Below are 13,074 nucleotides of genomic sequence, written 5' to 3'. Positions count from 1 at the left end.
TAAATGATGGACAAATTCATCTAGGAGGATTCTAAAGTACTGCTTGTAACTCTGACTCACTGGTGTCTTTGCATGCTTTAGTGGTCAATCCTTCTTTCTCCTTGAAAAAAAGCAATTTATGTGAATAAAACAAGCTACCAAAGCGACCCAAACTAGGTACAACCTAAAGTCATAGTGACTTCCTTTTTCTCTTTTCCATCTCCATTCTTGAGACAGAAAAGTTATTTTTTAAGCCTGAGTCCTTCTAAAATGTATTTAAAAATTCTATTTCCTAAAAGATAAGGAAAATAATTACTCTAAGTCAGGAAGCTCACAAGTTCCCCACCCCCATCTTCTTCAACCCTTACCCCTCAATAAATAAGTTTTGGTAGGGTTGAATATCTAAACAGTCTAGGGCCTCATAAACTTGAATGTTTAGATTTCCTGAATCCTTGGGTTTTTACTACTCCAGTAAATCATTTAACTCCGTCTTTTAAAGCTCACAAGAGAAGCAAGTGTATAATTATGTCCAAAATTATTTATACTTCTTTAGATGTTTCAATAAAGATTTTTGTAAAGTCAGCAATGGATATAAGCTTTAGCTTTAGGTTTTACACTCAGACTTTCCAAAAGTTTAACATGCTAGTCTTAAAAGGAAAGAGATTACCATCCAGGGTTATTTTGAAGTGAAAGGACAGAGATGGGTAACTGTGGAGGCAATAACTGAATTTGGGTTTTTTTGTTTTTGTTTTTTTTAATTAATTAATTAATTAATTTTTGGCTGTGTTGGGTCTTCGTTTCTGTGCGAGGGCTTTCTCTAGTTGCGGCAAGCGGGGGCCACTCTTCATCGCGGTGCGCGGGCCTCTCACTATCGCGGCCTCTCTTGTTGCGGAGCACAGGCTCCAGACGCGCAGGCTCAGTAGTTGTGGCTCACGGGCCCAGTTGTGAATTTGTTTTAATGTTACAGGACAGAAGCAGCTCAACAACTGGCAGATTCCGTAGGTGTCAACTTCCCATCCAGTGACCTCCACCCTTGGTCTCAGTATCCAAGGAACGTTTATCATCAAACGCTATCAGGGACAGAAGGCTTAACGTTCGTCTAGGGTAGTATATCTTGTTACTTATGAGTTCAGCCTGGTCAGCTCCTAAAACTTTGGTTTTAACTGCAGTGTCATTTCCTCCTGGCGTTTCTCTGACCCCACAAGTTGGGGCTAGATGCCCCTCCCATATGCTCCTATAATACCCACGACTTCTGCTCACAAGCCCTTATCAGGCTGCATTGTAACTGCCTGTTTGTCTACCTTCCTCCTTGACTGTGAACTTTATGAGGGCAGGAAGCTCTGGGCTTTTTCTGCTGCAATCCCTAAACCTATCACACTGCCCGACCCGTTAGGTCTGCAGTCAACGTTTGTGGGATGAAAGAATGAATGAATAACTAAAGAACAATGAGCGTTACTATGGGGTGAAGTTATTATTTTGCTCACTCATATTCCTTGGAATTGTTTAAATACACCATTTTAAAAAACACTAAAACCCTAGCGAATTTTCAAAGCTCTGTTTTATCTTTTTTCATGCAGTGTGGAACTCTTCTACTCTCCACAGAAAAATTTCAGATTGATGTTGAACACCCCTTCCTATGCTGACAGGAAAGGAAAAGAATAATTATCCACATGTAACAATGAAGACCGTTTCCTTTCCTCTCTTCAATAGGCCTACAGGAGTTAACCATCTTTATTAACCCTTCCGTAACATATACTCTTATGAAACCCTTTCTCCTTAATAGAATGGACCTGTTATTGCTGAAGCTGATTGTAAAGAAGGAGATGATGAGGGGGTAAAGGAAGAAATGTGGGCTCAGGAGAGACAGGACAGCATTTGAACCCTGGCTGTGCTACCCGGTGACTCTGGTCAAGTTACTTCATCTCTCTGGGTCCTGGTTTCCTCACCCTTGAATTGAGGATGATAAAACCTACCCCACAGGCCTCTTGGGCAATACCACATAACAACATGCCAAGGACAATGACATCTGATAAATTTTCAATAAATGCTAATTTTTTTCTGCCTCTGCAAAAAATTTGTCTCCACTCCTCTAATTTTTTTCATGCCCAGATGAAGTAAAATGGAAAACCACAGCCAAGACCCTTACTTACCCTTCTCCTCTTCTCAAAGTTTATCAGCCCACCCTGAAAGAAATGTTTTAAAATGAATGACAAACCAAGCTACTTTGAAACTCAGACTTACTTGTTCTAGGTTTTTGTTAAAATAGCTCAAAGGGATAATAAAGTCACAATTATTCATGACACTGTAATTATAGCTACAATGGAGGAAGAGAAGCATCATTCACTTAAAGAAAAACATTCTTTTAATTATAATAGGACAGGACTGGCAGAGAGCCTTCTCTTAAGATGCCTGAAACCAACTAAAACAGTAATGATAAAGGATTTACAACACAGAATCCAAATACATTTGCAGAGACAGTAAAGACAAAAGCTTGAGTGAATGTTCTGTTACACTTTTTTTTCTTTACCAAAAGCAACAAAAACAGATGGTCATTGACTCATACTGGAAACCAAATTGTCAATGTTTTATCAAAAGAAGTTTATCAAACTTCTACACAACATCATCACCGAAGTTAAGTTTCAACTCTCCATCCTCCCAGCTCCTATTCTCAGTAGGCTGAATTTAACTTCTAAATCATTGGTCACTCCCCCCAAATTCCCCAACACTGATGAGTGTTTCCTGAGATAAGCTGAGGCAGAGGATGTGAAGAGACGTGGAGCATCTCTCTCTGAGGGAGCATGTCCACAACATTTACGACGACCTTGGAGGTGGGAATTTGCAAGATAACTGCTACTCCTTCTAATTATGATAGAGTAAAAGCGGACTGACTGACTGCATGTGATAATCAGGAAGGTGAGATAAACTTAAATACACAGGCAATCCTTAAATTTCATTTCAAATATCCAATCTCTTCTCCATGTAATATTCTACTGTATTACTGTTACTAACAAGTAGCTTGTTTCACTTCTTTCCCCACTCTGAGAGAGAGAGAGAAGGTAATAATCTGAAACAATAAAGCGATACTTAAAAATCCACCAGCTTGACTGACTCCCTACCCCAGCAGGTAGAATGTGAGGGTACATTATCTCCTCAGCTCCACCTGCCAAAGTCCCACCCAGCACCTCGGTCTTTGCTCAAACCCACTCCTTCCTAAGGATCTGCCATGACCTCCCCTCACAGGGAATTGATCGTGGCCTGTCCTTTTCTCTCTTTGCATTTCTGTTTGAGTTCTTACTATTTCTATCCATCACTGCCTGCTTTGATAGACACCTTCCACTGGATTGTGAGCCACTGCTGGTGTCACTCATCTTCGTATTCCTCATAGCATCTAGCACAATGCCACGTTCATAAAAAGCCCTCAATAGGTACTAACAAAAGTGTATTTCTCTCTTGGGTAACCAACGGGGAAGCTGCTGACCCACCTGCACCGTCAGCCTGGAACTCACCTCGATGTAGTCCTGAAGGGCAGTGTCAAGCATGGTCAGGTCAGTCAGGAAGGTGCCCAGGTAGGGCACGGTTCCCTGCATCACACCCTGAAGAGCAAGCACAGGAAAACCATCTTCGCTGTTATTGAAAGTTTAGGGTTTCGATAACCTCCACACTGGACCAAATGGACCTGTGGCCCGCTACAGTCAGCAACGTGCCCATTTGCAGATGGAAGCAGCAGTCTTCGAATGGCTAAGTGATCCTCGACAGCATTTGGAGAATAATTAAGGACCATTCAAGGCCTAATTTAAGGCCACTAGTGCTAACCTCCATGAATGAGATGTTGAAAAATCCCTAACACCAATAGGTCAGGAACTCTATCACCAAGGTAACTTTCAAAGTCATGAAATCCAAGCCTCAAAGCCAGGAGATGGTTCAAGTGTGTTCACAGTGGGGTTTACACATTGCTTAGGCTCAGGTCAGAGGGACCTCTGTTCTCTTTCACAGCATGTGGACACTCCCAGTGGTTCAGAATGGCCCTGGGAGGGATGGTCTCACCATTGGTAGAGGATTGGGCTGCTGCCCACTGGAGAAGTGTGACCGCAGGAGGACGGGGTGTCACTAGTAAAGTGGCTTGGTGACTCGGTTCTGAAGAATACAGGAGGGAAAGGGAAAAATAGTCCCTTTAAAGTAGAAAACCTCCCAAACTCTACCTTAACCAAGTGATGAAGGCTAATATCACCAGTGACATCAGATGTCATGCTGATGTCATTCACTCCTTGATACGATGAGAAGACACTTCACATCTGTGATATTCTTCCCCAAACCCGTGACCTCAGTCTAATCACTAGAAAAACAACAGACATCCCCTGGCTGTGGGACATTCTAAGGATACTAGAACAGTCTTCCTGAAGACTGTCAGGTAATGACAAACGAGGAAAGACTCAGAAACTGTCACACAGCAGAGGGTACTAGGGTGGCAACTAAATGCAGTGGGGTGCCCTGGGTTGGATCCTGGAACAGAACAAGGGTGCTCATGGAAAACTGGTGAAATCCAAATCAAGTCTGGGTTTCAGTTAACAGCAGTATGTCCATGTCGGTTTCTTAGTATTGATAGATATGCCACGGTTACAGAAAATGTCAATGGGTGGGGAGGTGGGGAGGTGGAGGGGGGATGGGGGAGGGATTCACAGAAACTCTATGTATTATCTGGAACTCTTTAAATTCTAAAATAAAAAGTCTATTTAAAAAAAAAATTTCCCTCAGAAAGAAATGTAGAAGCACTTCCACTGCAGGTATATATATACTATATTAATTTCACCAAATTTCCTTTGAAATCATCCCTATTCTCCATAAGGCCACAAAGGCACTAACCATTCTGAAGAGAAAATAAAAAGGGGCTTCCATGGACGACACCTTATCCTACAGTCCATTAAGGCACGTATGGAAATTCTGGCAAGAAAACAAAATATCCACCAGGGCAGAACAAGGCTGCCTGATGTGTGTGCAGCTGGCTGTTTCCTCAGCCAGAGCTGCTTCTTGAGGTTCACTCCAGGCAGAGTTTTGTCCTTCAGGAACTCTATGTCAGCTGCAGTATGTCCTTCCCTATCATGTGTACAAGGTCTCATCCTGAACTAAAATAATCTCTCTTTTTTTAACAGCTATTTTTAACTTGTCTTTGAACCACCAAAAAAGTCTGAAGTGCTGTGAATGCTTTACAGGCTTTATGTTACAGAAGACTCCCATCACTCAAAACCAACATTTCTGATTTATGCCCAGCTTTCCAAAGAAGGAGAAAATCTTCTCAAAGCAGGGATGAGAGTATTTTGAGTTTGTCAATCTCCATTCTCCTCTCTCTGGTTTTCCCCTTCTATGCTAAAAGTTAGGAGAGTGTTAAAAATAAAGCCAACGATGTCAAGAACTACCTTTCAGTCTTAAAGAGGGAGGTATTACGTTCCTCTGAGTACTGAAAAACTAGAAAGATTTGGCTAGTACTTGGGGTTAGTGACGAGAGCCAGAAAATGACTAGAGGATTTGGAACAGATGAAAAGATCTCCGAGTACAAGGACCAAGTCCTCCTGGGAGCTGACACTCTCTCTCCCCGGCACCCAGGTCCTGGGCCACCGTGTGTTCCAAGCTGGCTACAGTAGGCATTCCCGTCGGGGAACTGAAGCCCAGGGGTCTCAAGGCCAAGGTCGCGGTAGCTCCTAAGTGCAGGAGTGGATAAAGAAGACAGCAAAAGGGACAGAAGTCTACCTGCTGCAGACTTTCCCTCACTTCCAGAAAATAAAAATGTTCCAGAAAACAATGTGATTTGTGACTTTCAGTGTTTATTTCCTGCTGGGTCGAGTGGGAGTGAAAATAGCTTCAGACCTCCCAGGGCTGCTGAGGACAGATGAGGTAAAGAATGGGAGAACTTCTTTGAGGGCAGGGGCACCCTGCAGACGAAAGGGTCCAGGGCCGTGCAGGAGCCCAGCCCCCGACACAGGGCCGCTCGCTGGTGGGCCCTCAGGGAGACCCAGGGCCTTGCATACCATGTCCTTCTGGAGCTGAAGCCGCCTCTGAGTGCGCTTCTGGTTTTCCTTAACGCTGCTGTCCAGGTTTGCAAATTTGGAGGTTCCTTCCTAAGAAACAGAAGCACACACAGAGGAAAGTGATACAGGGGCAAGTGAAGGGGCACCTAGTTTCTGGGGCGGAAACTCTGCACAACTATCTGGACGCCGTGCAAAGTGAAGAGGCCTCCAGCAGGCTCTGGGCTATTATGCAAACACTTAGCTGGCTAGTGGTTGAGACATCTATTCTTGAGAGTGCCTGGTGGCCATGGCTTATCCTGTTTTCCCCCTATTTTGTAAGAAGAGCCCTTGATTTGGTTATAAAATCAATCATTAATACAAGGCAGGCAATTCCCGGAACTGGAGACAATTTTTAACACATCCCAAATTTCACTCGAAGTAATCACACATCCTGGAAATGAAGATCTCTTCCTCTGTAAATTTTATGATTTCTTGATCTTGGCCTGAAAGGCATGTGCCAGCATTCTGTGGAAGAAAAGGGACTATTTCTGTGGTATTTCTTAGCTAAATGAAACTTTTTATACCGGAAGTTTTCTGAGGAAGTCCAGCACTGATCTATGAAAGCCAGACCTTCATACATTTTTCTCCCCTTTTTCTCCCCCAGTCCAGCCTCCCAAGTTGCCTCTCAGGTTTGGAACTCCTACAAATCAATCTTTCCTCCTGGCGCCTGAGGACAGATGGCTACCCTTTCTCTCCTCCCGTCTGTTGTGACAACAAACTCTTCTACATAATGACTAATCTCCAGTTTGCTGACTGAACATAAAGTGTTTTTGGTTTTGTGGTTTTGGGGTCTTGTTAAGTTCTCATTTTCCAGGAACTGCATGAATGGGAGGCAAATTTCACAATTCAGTAGTGCATAACTGCATTGGTTTTCCCTTAGTCAGTTCTCCCTGGGTTTATTATATGACCACAGCATGTGACTTTTCACTACTGTACGACTACGAGGGGATCTTTTCCAGTGACTTAGCCTTTCCGATGACACTGCAACATCAGTATCTTGTATCATTCACCAGCCTTTACCCAGGTCCAGGTACATCACTGGGGACAGAACCCGTAGTGACTCATTACCTACTTTCAGTCTCCCTATTACAAATGATAATAAGAAGAGATATCATTTAAAGATCCCCTGCTTATAGTTTTTCCTGGGGATGAACGAAAGTGTCCTAAAATGTGCTACTTCCTGTGCTGGGTGGTTGAGTCCTCCCAAACTATTGATAATTATTTTTGGGGGGAATTTTATTTATTTTTTTATACAGCAGGTTCTTATTAGTTACCTATTTTATACAAATTAGTGTATACATGTCAATCCCAATCTCCCAATTCATCACACCACCACCACCACCCCCCCGCCACCAGCTTTCCCCCCTTGGTGTCCATACATTTGTTCTCTAAGTCTGTGTCTCTGTTTCTGCTTTGTAAATAAGATCATCGATACCATTTTTCTAGATTCCACATATATGCATTAATATACGATATTTGTTTTCCTCTTTCTGACTTACTTCACTCTGTATGACAGTTTCTAGGTCCACCCACATCTCAACAAATGACCCAATCTCATTCTTTTTTATGGCTGAGTAATATTCCATTGCATATACATGCCACATCTTCTTTATCCATTCATCTGTCGATGGATGTTTAGGTTGGTTCCATGACCTGGCTATTGTAAAAGGTGCTGCAATGAACATTGGGGTGCATGTGTCTTTTTGAATTATGGTTTTCTCTGGGTATATGCCCAGTAGTGGGATTGCTGGGTCATATGGTAATTCTATTTTTAGTTTTTTAAGGAACCTCCATACTGTTCTCCATAGTGGCTGTATCAATTTACATTCCCACCAGCAGTGCAGGAGGGTTCCCTTTTCTCCACACCCTCTCCAGCGTTTGTTGTTTGCAGATTTTCTGATGATCCCCATTCTAACCAGTGTGAGGTGATACCTCATTGTAGTTCTGATTTGCACTTCTCTAATAATTAGTGATGTTGAGCAGCTTTTCATGTGCCTCTTGGCCATCTGTATGTCTTCTTTGGAGAAATGTCTACTTAGGTCTTCTGCTCATTTTTTTATTGGGTTGTTTGTTTCTTTAATATTGAGCTGCATGAGCTGTTTATATATTTTGGAGATTAATCCTTTGTGCATTTATTCGTTTGCAAATTCTGAGGGTTGTCTTTTCGTCTTGTTTACAGTTTCCTTTGCTGTGCAAAAGCTTTTAAGTTTCATTAGGTCCCATTTGTTTAGTTTTATTTTTATTTCCATTACTCTAGGAGGTGGGTCAGAAAAGACCTTGCTGTTGATTTACGTCAAAGAGTGTTCTGCCTATGTTTTCCTCTAAGAGGTTTATAGTGTCCAGTCTTACATTTAGGTCTCAAATCCATTTTGAGTTTATTTTTGTGTATGGTGTTAGGGAGTGTTATAATTTCATTCTTTTACCTGTAGTTACCCAGTTTTCCCAGCACCACTTATTGAAGAGACTGTCTTTTCTCCATTGTATATCCTTGCCTCCTTTGTCACAGATTAGTTGACCACAGGTGCGTGGGTTTATCTCTGGGATTTCTACCTTGTTCCATTGATCTATATTTCTGTTTTTGTGCCAGTACCATATTGTCTTGATTACTGTAGCTTTGTAGTATAGTCTGAAGTCAGGGAGTCTGATTCCTCCAGCCCCGTTTTGTTCCCTCAAGACTGCTTTGCCTATTCAGGGTCTTTTGTGTCTCTATACAAATTTTAAGATTTTTTGTTCTAGTTCTGTAAAAAATGCCATTGGTAATTTGATAGAGATTGCACTGAATCTGTAGATTGCTTTGGGTAGTATAGTCATTTTCACAATACTGATTCTTCCAATCCAAGAACATGGTATATCTCTCCATCTGTTTATGTCATCTTTGATTTATTTCATCAGTGTCTTATAGTTTTCTGAGCACAGGTCTTTTTACCTCCTTAGGTAGGTTTATTCCTAGGTATTTTATTCTTTTTGTTGCAATGGTGAATGGGATTGTTCCTTTAATTTCTCTTTCTGATATTTTGTTGTTAGTGTATAGGAATGCAGGAGATTTCTGTGCATTAATTTTGTACCCTGCAACTTTACCAAATTCATTGATTAGTTCTAGTAGTTTTCTGGTGGCATCTTTAGGATTCTCTATGTATAATATCATGTCATCTGCAAACAGGGACAGTTTTACTTCTTCTTTTCCAATTTGTATTCCTTTTATTTCTTTTTCTTCTCTGATTGCCATGGCTAGGACTTCCAAAACTATGTTGAATAATAGTGGTGAGAGTGGATTGGATATCCCTGTCTTGCTCCTGATCTTCGAGGAAATGCTTTCAGTTCTTCACCACTGAGAATGATGTTGGCTGTGGGTTTGTCGTATATGGCCTTTATTATGTTGAGGTAGGTTCCCTCTATGCCCACTTTTCTGGAGAGTTCTTATCATAAATGGGTGTTGAATTTTGTCAAAAGCTTTTCCTTCATCTATTGAGATGATCATATGGTTTTTATTCTTCAGTTTGTTAATATGGTGTATCACATTCATTGATTTGCTTATATTGAAGAATCCTTGCATCCCTGGGATAAATCCCACTTGATCATAGTATATGATCCTTTTAATGTGTTGTTGGATTCTGTTTGCTAGTATTTTGTTGAGGGTTTTTGCATCTATATTCGTCAGTGATATTGGTCTGTAATTTTCTTTTTTTGTAGTATCTTTGTCTGGTTTTGGTATCAGGATGATGGTGGCCTCATAGAATGAGTTTGGGAGTGTTCCTTCCTCTGCAATTTTTTGGAAGAGCTTGAGAAGGATGGATGTTAGCTCTTCCCTAAATGTTTGATAGAATTCACCTGTGAAGCCATCTGGTCCTGGGCTTTTGTTTGTTGGGAGATTTTTAATCACAGTTTCGATTTCATTACCTGTGATTGGTCTGTTCATATTTTCTATTTCTTCCTGGTCCAGTCTTGGAAGGTTATATCTTTCTAAGAATTTGTCCATTTCTTCCAGGTTGTCCATTTTATTGACACAGAGTTGCTTTCAGTAGTCTCTTAGGATGCTTTGTATTTCTGTGGTACCCATTGTACTTCTCCTTTTTCATTTATAATTTTATTGATTTGAGTCCTCTCCCTCTTTTTCTTGATGAGTCTGGCTAAAGGTTTATCAATTTTGTTTATCTTCTCAAAGAACCCGCTTTCAGTTTTATTGATTTTTGCCATTGTGTTCTTTATTTCTATTTCAGTTATTTCTGCTCTGATCTTTATGATTTCTTTCCTGCTACTAACTTTGGGTTTTGTTTGTTCTTCTTTCTCTAGTTCCTTCAGGTGTAAGGTTAGATTGTTTATTTGAGATTTTTCTTGTTTCTTGATGTAGGATTGTATTGCTATAAAGTTCCCTCTTAGAACAGCTTTTGCTGCATCCCACAGGTTTTGGATCATCGTGTTTTCATTGTCATTTGTCTCTAGGTACTTTCTAATTTCCTCTTTGACTTCTTCAGTGATCTCTTGATTATTTAGTAATGTATTGTTTAGCTTCCAGGTGTTTGTGTTTTTTACGTTTTTTTCCCTGTAATTTATTTCTAATCTCATAGCGCTGTGGTTGGAAAAAGATGCTTCATATGATTTTAATTTTCTTAAATTTACCGAATCTTGATTTGTGACCCAAGATGTGATCTATCCTGGAGAATGTTCTGTGCGCACTTGAGAAGAAGGTGTAGTATGCTGTTTTTGGATGGAATGTCCTATAAATATCAATTAAATCTATCTGACCTATTGTGTCATTAAAAGCTTGTTTTTCCTTATTAATTTTCTGTGTGAATGATCTGTCCATTGGTGTGAGGTGTTCAAGTCCCCCACTATTATTGTGTTACTATTGTTTTTTCCTTTTATAGCTGTTAGCATTTGCCTTATGCATTGAGGTGCTCCTATGTTGGGTGCATATATATTTATAATTGTTATATCTTCTTCTTGGATTGATCCCTTGATCATTATGTAGTGTCCTTCCTTGTCTCTTGTAACATTCTTTATTTTAAAGTCTATTTTATCTCATATAAGTATTGCTACTCCAGTTTTCTTTTGATTTCCATTTGCATGGAATATCTTTTTCCATCCCCTCACTTTCAGTCTGTATGTGTCCCTAGGTCTGAAGTGGGTCTCTTATAAACAGCATATACACGTATCTTGTTTTTGTATCCATTCAGCCAGTCTATGACTTTTTTTTTTTTTTTTTTTTTTAAGTTTCCAGTTTTTTTTTTTTTTAATAGTGATTTCTTTAATTTATTTATTACTTATTTATTATTTATTTTTTGGCTGTGTTGGGTCTTCGTTTCTGTGCGAGGGCTTTCTCTAGTTGCGGCAAGCGGGGGGCCACTCTTCATCGCGATGCGCGGGCCTCTCACTATCGCGGCCTCTCTTGTTGCGGAGCACAGGCTCCAGACGCGCAGGCTCAGTAGTTGTGGCTCACGGGCCTAGTTGCTCCGCGGCATGTGGGATCTTCCCAGACCAGGGCTCGAACCCGTGTCCCCTGCATTAGCAGGCAGCTTCTCAACCACTGCGCCACCAGGGAAGCCCCAGTCTATGACTTTTGGTTGGAGCATTTAATCCATTTATATTTAAGGTAGTTATCAATATGTGTTTTCCTGTTGCCATTTTCTTAATTGTTTTGGGTTTGTTATTGTAGGTCTTTTCCTTCTCTTGTGTTTCCTGCCTAGAGAAGTTCCTTTAGCATTTGTTGTAAAGCTGGTTTGGTGGTGCTGAATTCTCTTAGCTTTTGCTTGTCTGTAAAGGTTTTAATTTCTCCATCAAATCTGAATGAGATCCTTGCCGGGTAGAGTAATCTTGGTTGTAGGTTCTTCCCTTTCATCACTTTAAATATATCGTGCCACTCCCTTCTGGCTTGTAGAGTTTCTGCTGAGAAATCAGCTGTTAACCTTATGGCAGTTCCCTTGTATGTTATTTGTTGTTTTTCCCTTGTTGCTTTTAATAATTTTTCTTTATGTTTAATTTTTGTCAGTTTGATTACTATGTGTCTCGGCATGATTCTCCTTGGTTTTATCCTGCCTGAGACTCTCTGTGCTTCCTGGACTTGAGTGGCTATTTCCTTTCCCATGTTAAGGAATTTTCGACTATAATCTCTTCAAACATTTTCTCGGGTCGTCTCTCTCTCTTCTCCTTCTGGGACCCCTATAATGAGAATTGGTGTATTTAATGTTGTCCCAGAGGTCTCTTAGGCCATCTTCATTTCTTTTCATTCTTTTTTCTTTATTCTGTTCTGCAGCAGTGAATTCCACCATTCTGTCTTCCAGGTCACTTATCCGTTCTTCTACCTCAGTTATTCTGCTATTGATTCGTTCTAGTGTGTTTTTCATTTCAGTCACTGTATTGTTCATCTCTGTTTGTTTGTTCTTTAATTCTTCTAGGTCTTTGTTAAACATTTCTTGCATCTTCTCAATCTTTGCCTCCATTCTTTTTCCAAGGTCCTGGATCACCTTCACTATCATTATTCTGAATTCTTTTTCTGGAAGGTTGCCTATCTCCACTTCATTTAGTTGTTTTTCTGGGTTTTTATCTTGTACCTTCATCTGGTACATAGTTCTCTGCCTTTTCATTTTGTCTATCTCTCTGAGAAAGTAGTTTTCGTTCCATAGGCTGCAGGATTGTAGTTCTTCTTGCTTCTGCTGCCTGCCTTCTGGTGGATGAGGCTATCTAAGAGGAAACTCTTAAGAATTTGCTTGGAGTAAGAAATCAATTTTTTCTGACTTGAATGCAAGTGTCCACCTCTTTCCAGGGAGTAGGTTATTCTGGTTCCCTTTCAGTTTCTCAATCACTGACAGACATGTAATGTATGGAGATTATTGCAGGTATACCTAAAATTCTTAAGAAGGATTTCTGAAAAGTTAAGAGGCTGCTGAGAATCACAGAAGTAGGATCCTAAAAGAGCACTTAGGAAAACCTCCTCATTGGGAGGACAAAGATCTGGGATGAGGAGCTGGAAGATTTGCTGATTTCATGACTTCATGAGAGTGAGATTCCACTCCTGGATAGATAACTAAAAAAAGACTGA

The 13,074-nt window shown here is 40.6% G+C and overlaps 1 protein-coding gene across 3 annotated transcripts in view; it reads right to left on the bottom strand.

Moving 5' to 3' along the window:
* The window catches only part of RGL1 (ral guanine nucleotide dissociation stimulator like 1), a 298,327-nt gene that overhangs the window by 22,489 nt on the left and 262,764 nt on the right, over positions 1 to 13,074 (bottom strand). For all 3 annotated transcript variants that reach the window (XM_059937720.1, XM_059937734.1, XM_059937728.1), the window contains 3 exons: positions 6,000 to 6,089; positions 3,486 to 3,572; positions 2,130 to 2,162 (listed from right to left, as the gene is read on the bottom strand). In XM_059937720.1, coding sequence (XP_059793703.1) covers positions 2,130 to 2,162; positions 3,486 to 3,572; positions 6,000 to 6,089 — 210 coding nt within the window. The remainder of the gene's footprint in view (positions 1 to 2,129; positions 2,163 to 3,485; positions 3,573 to 5,999; positions 6,090 to 13,074) is intronic.

This window comes from Balaenoptera ricei, chromosome 1 (assembly GCF_028023285.1).
Source record: "Balaenoptera ricei isolate mBalRic1 chromosome 1, mBalRic1.hap2, whole genome shotgun sequence".
NCBI lineage: Eukaryota > Metazoa > Chordata > Mammalia > Artiodactyla > Balaenopteridae > Balaenoptera > Balaenoptera ricei.
The sequence above is the reverse complement of the archived record's forward strand: the minus strand, read 5'-3'. Positions and strand labels throughout refer to the sequence as shown.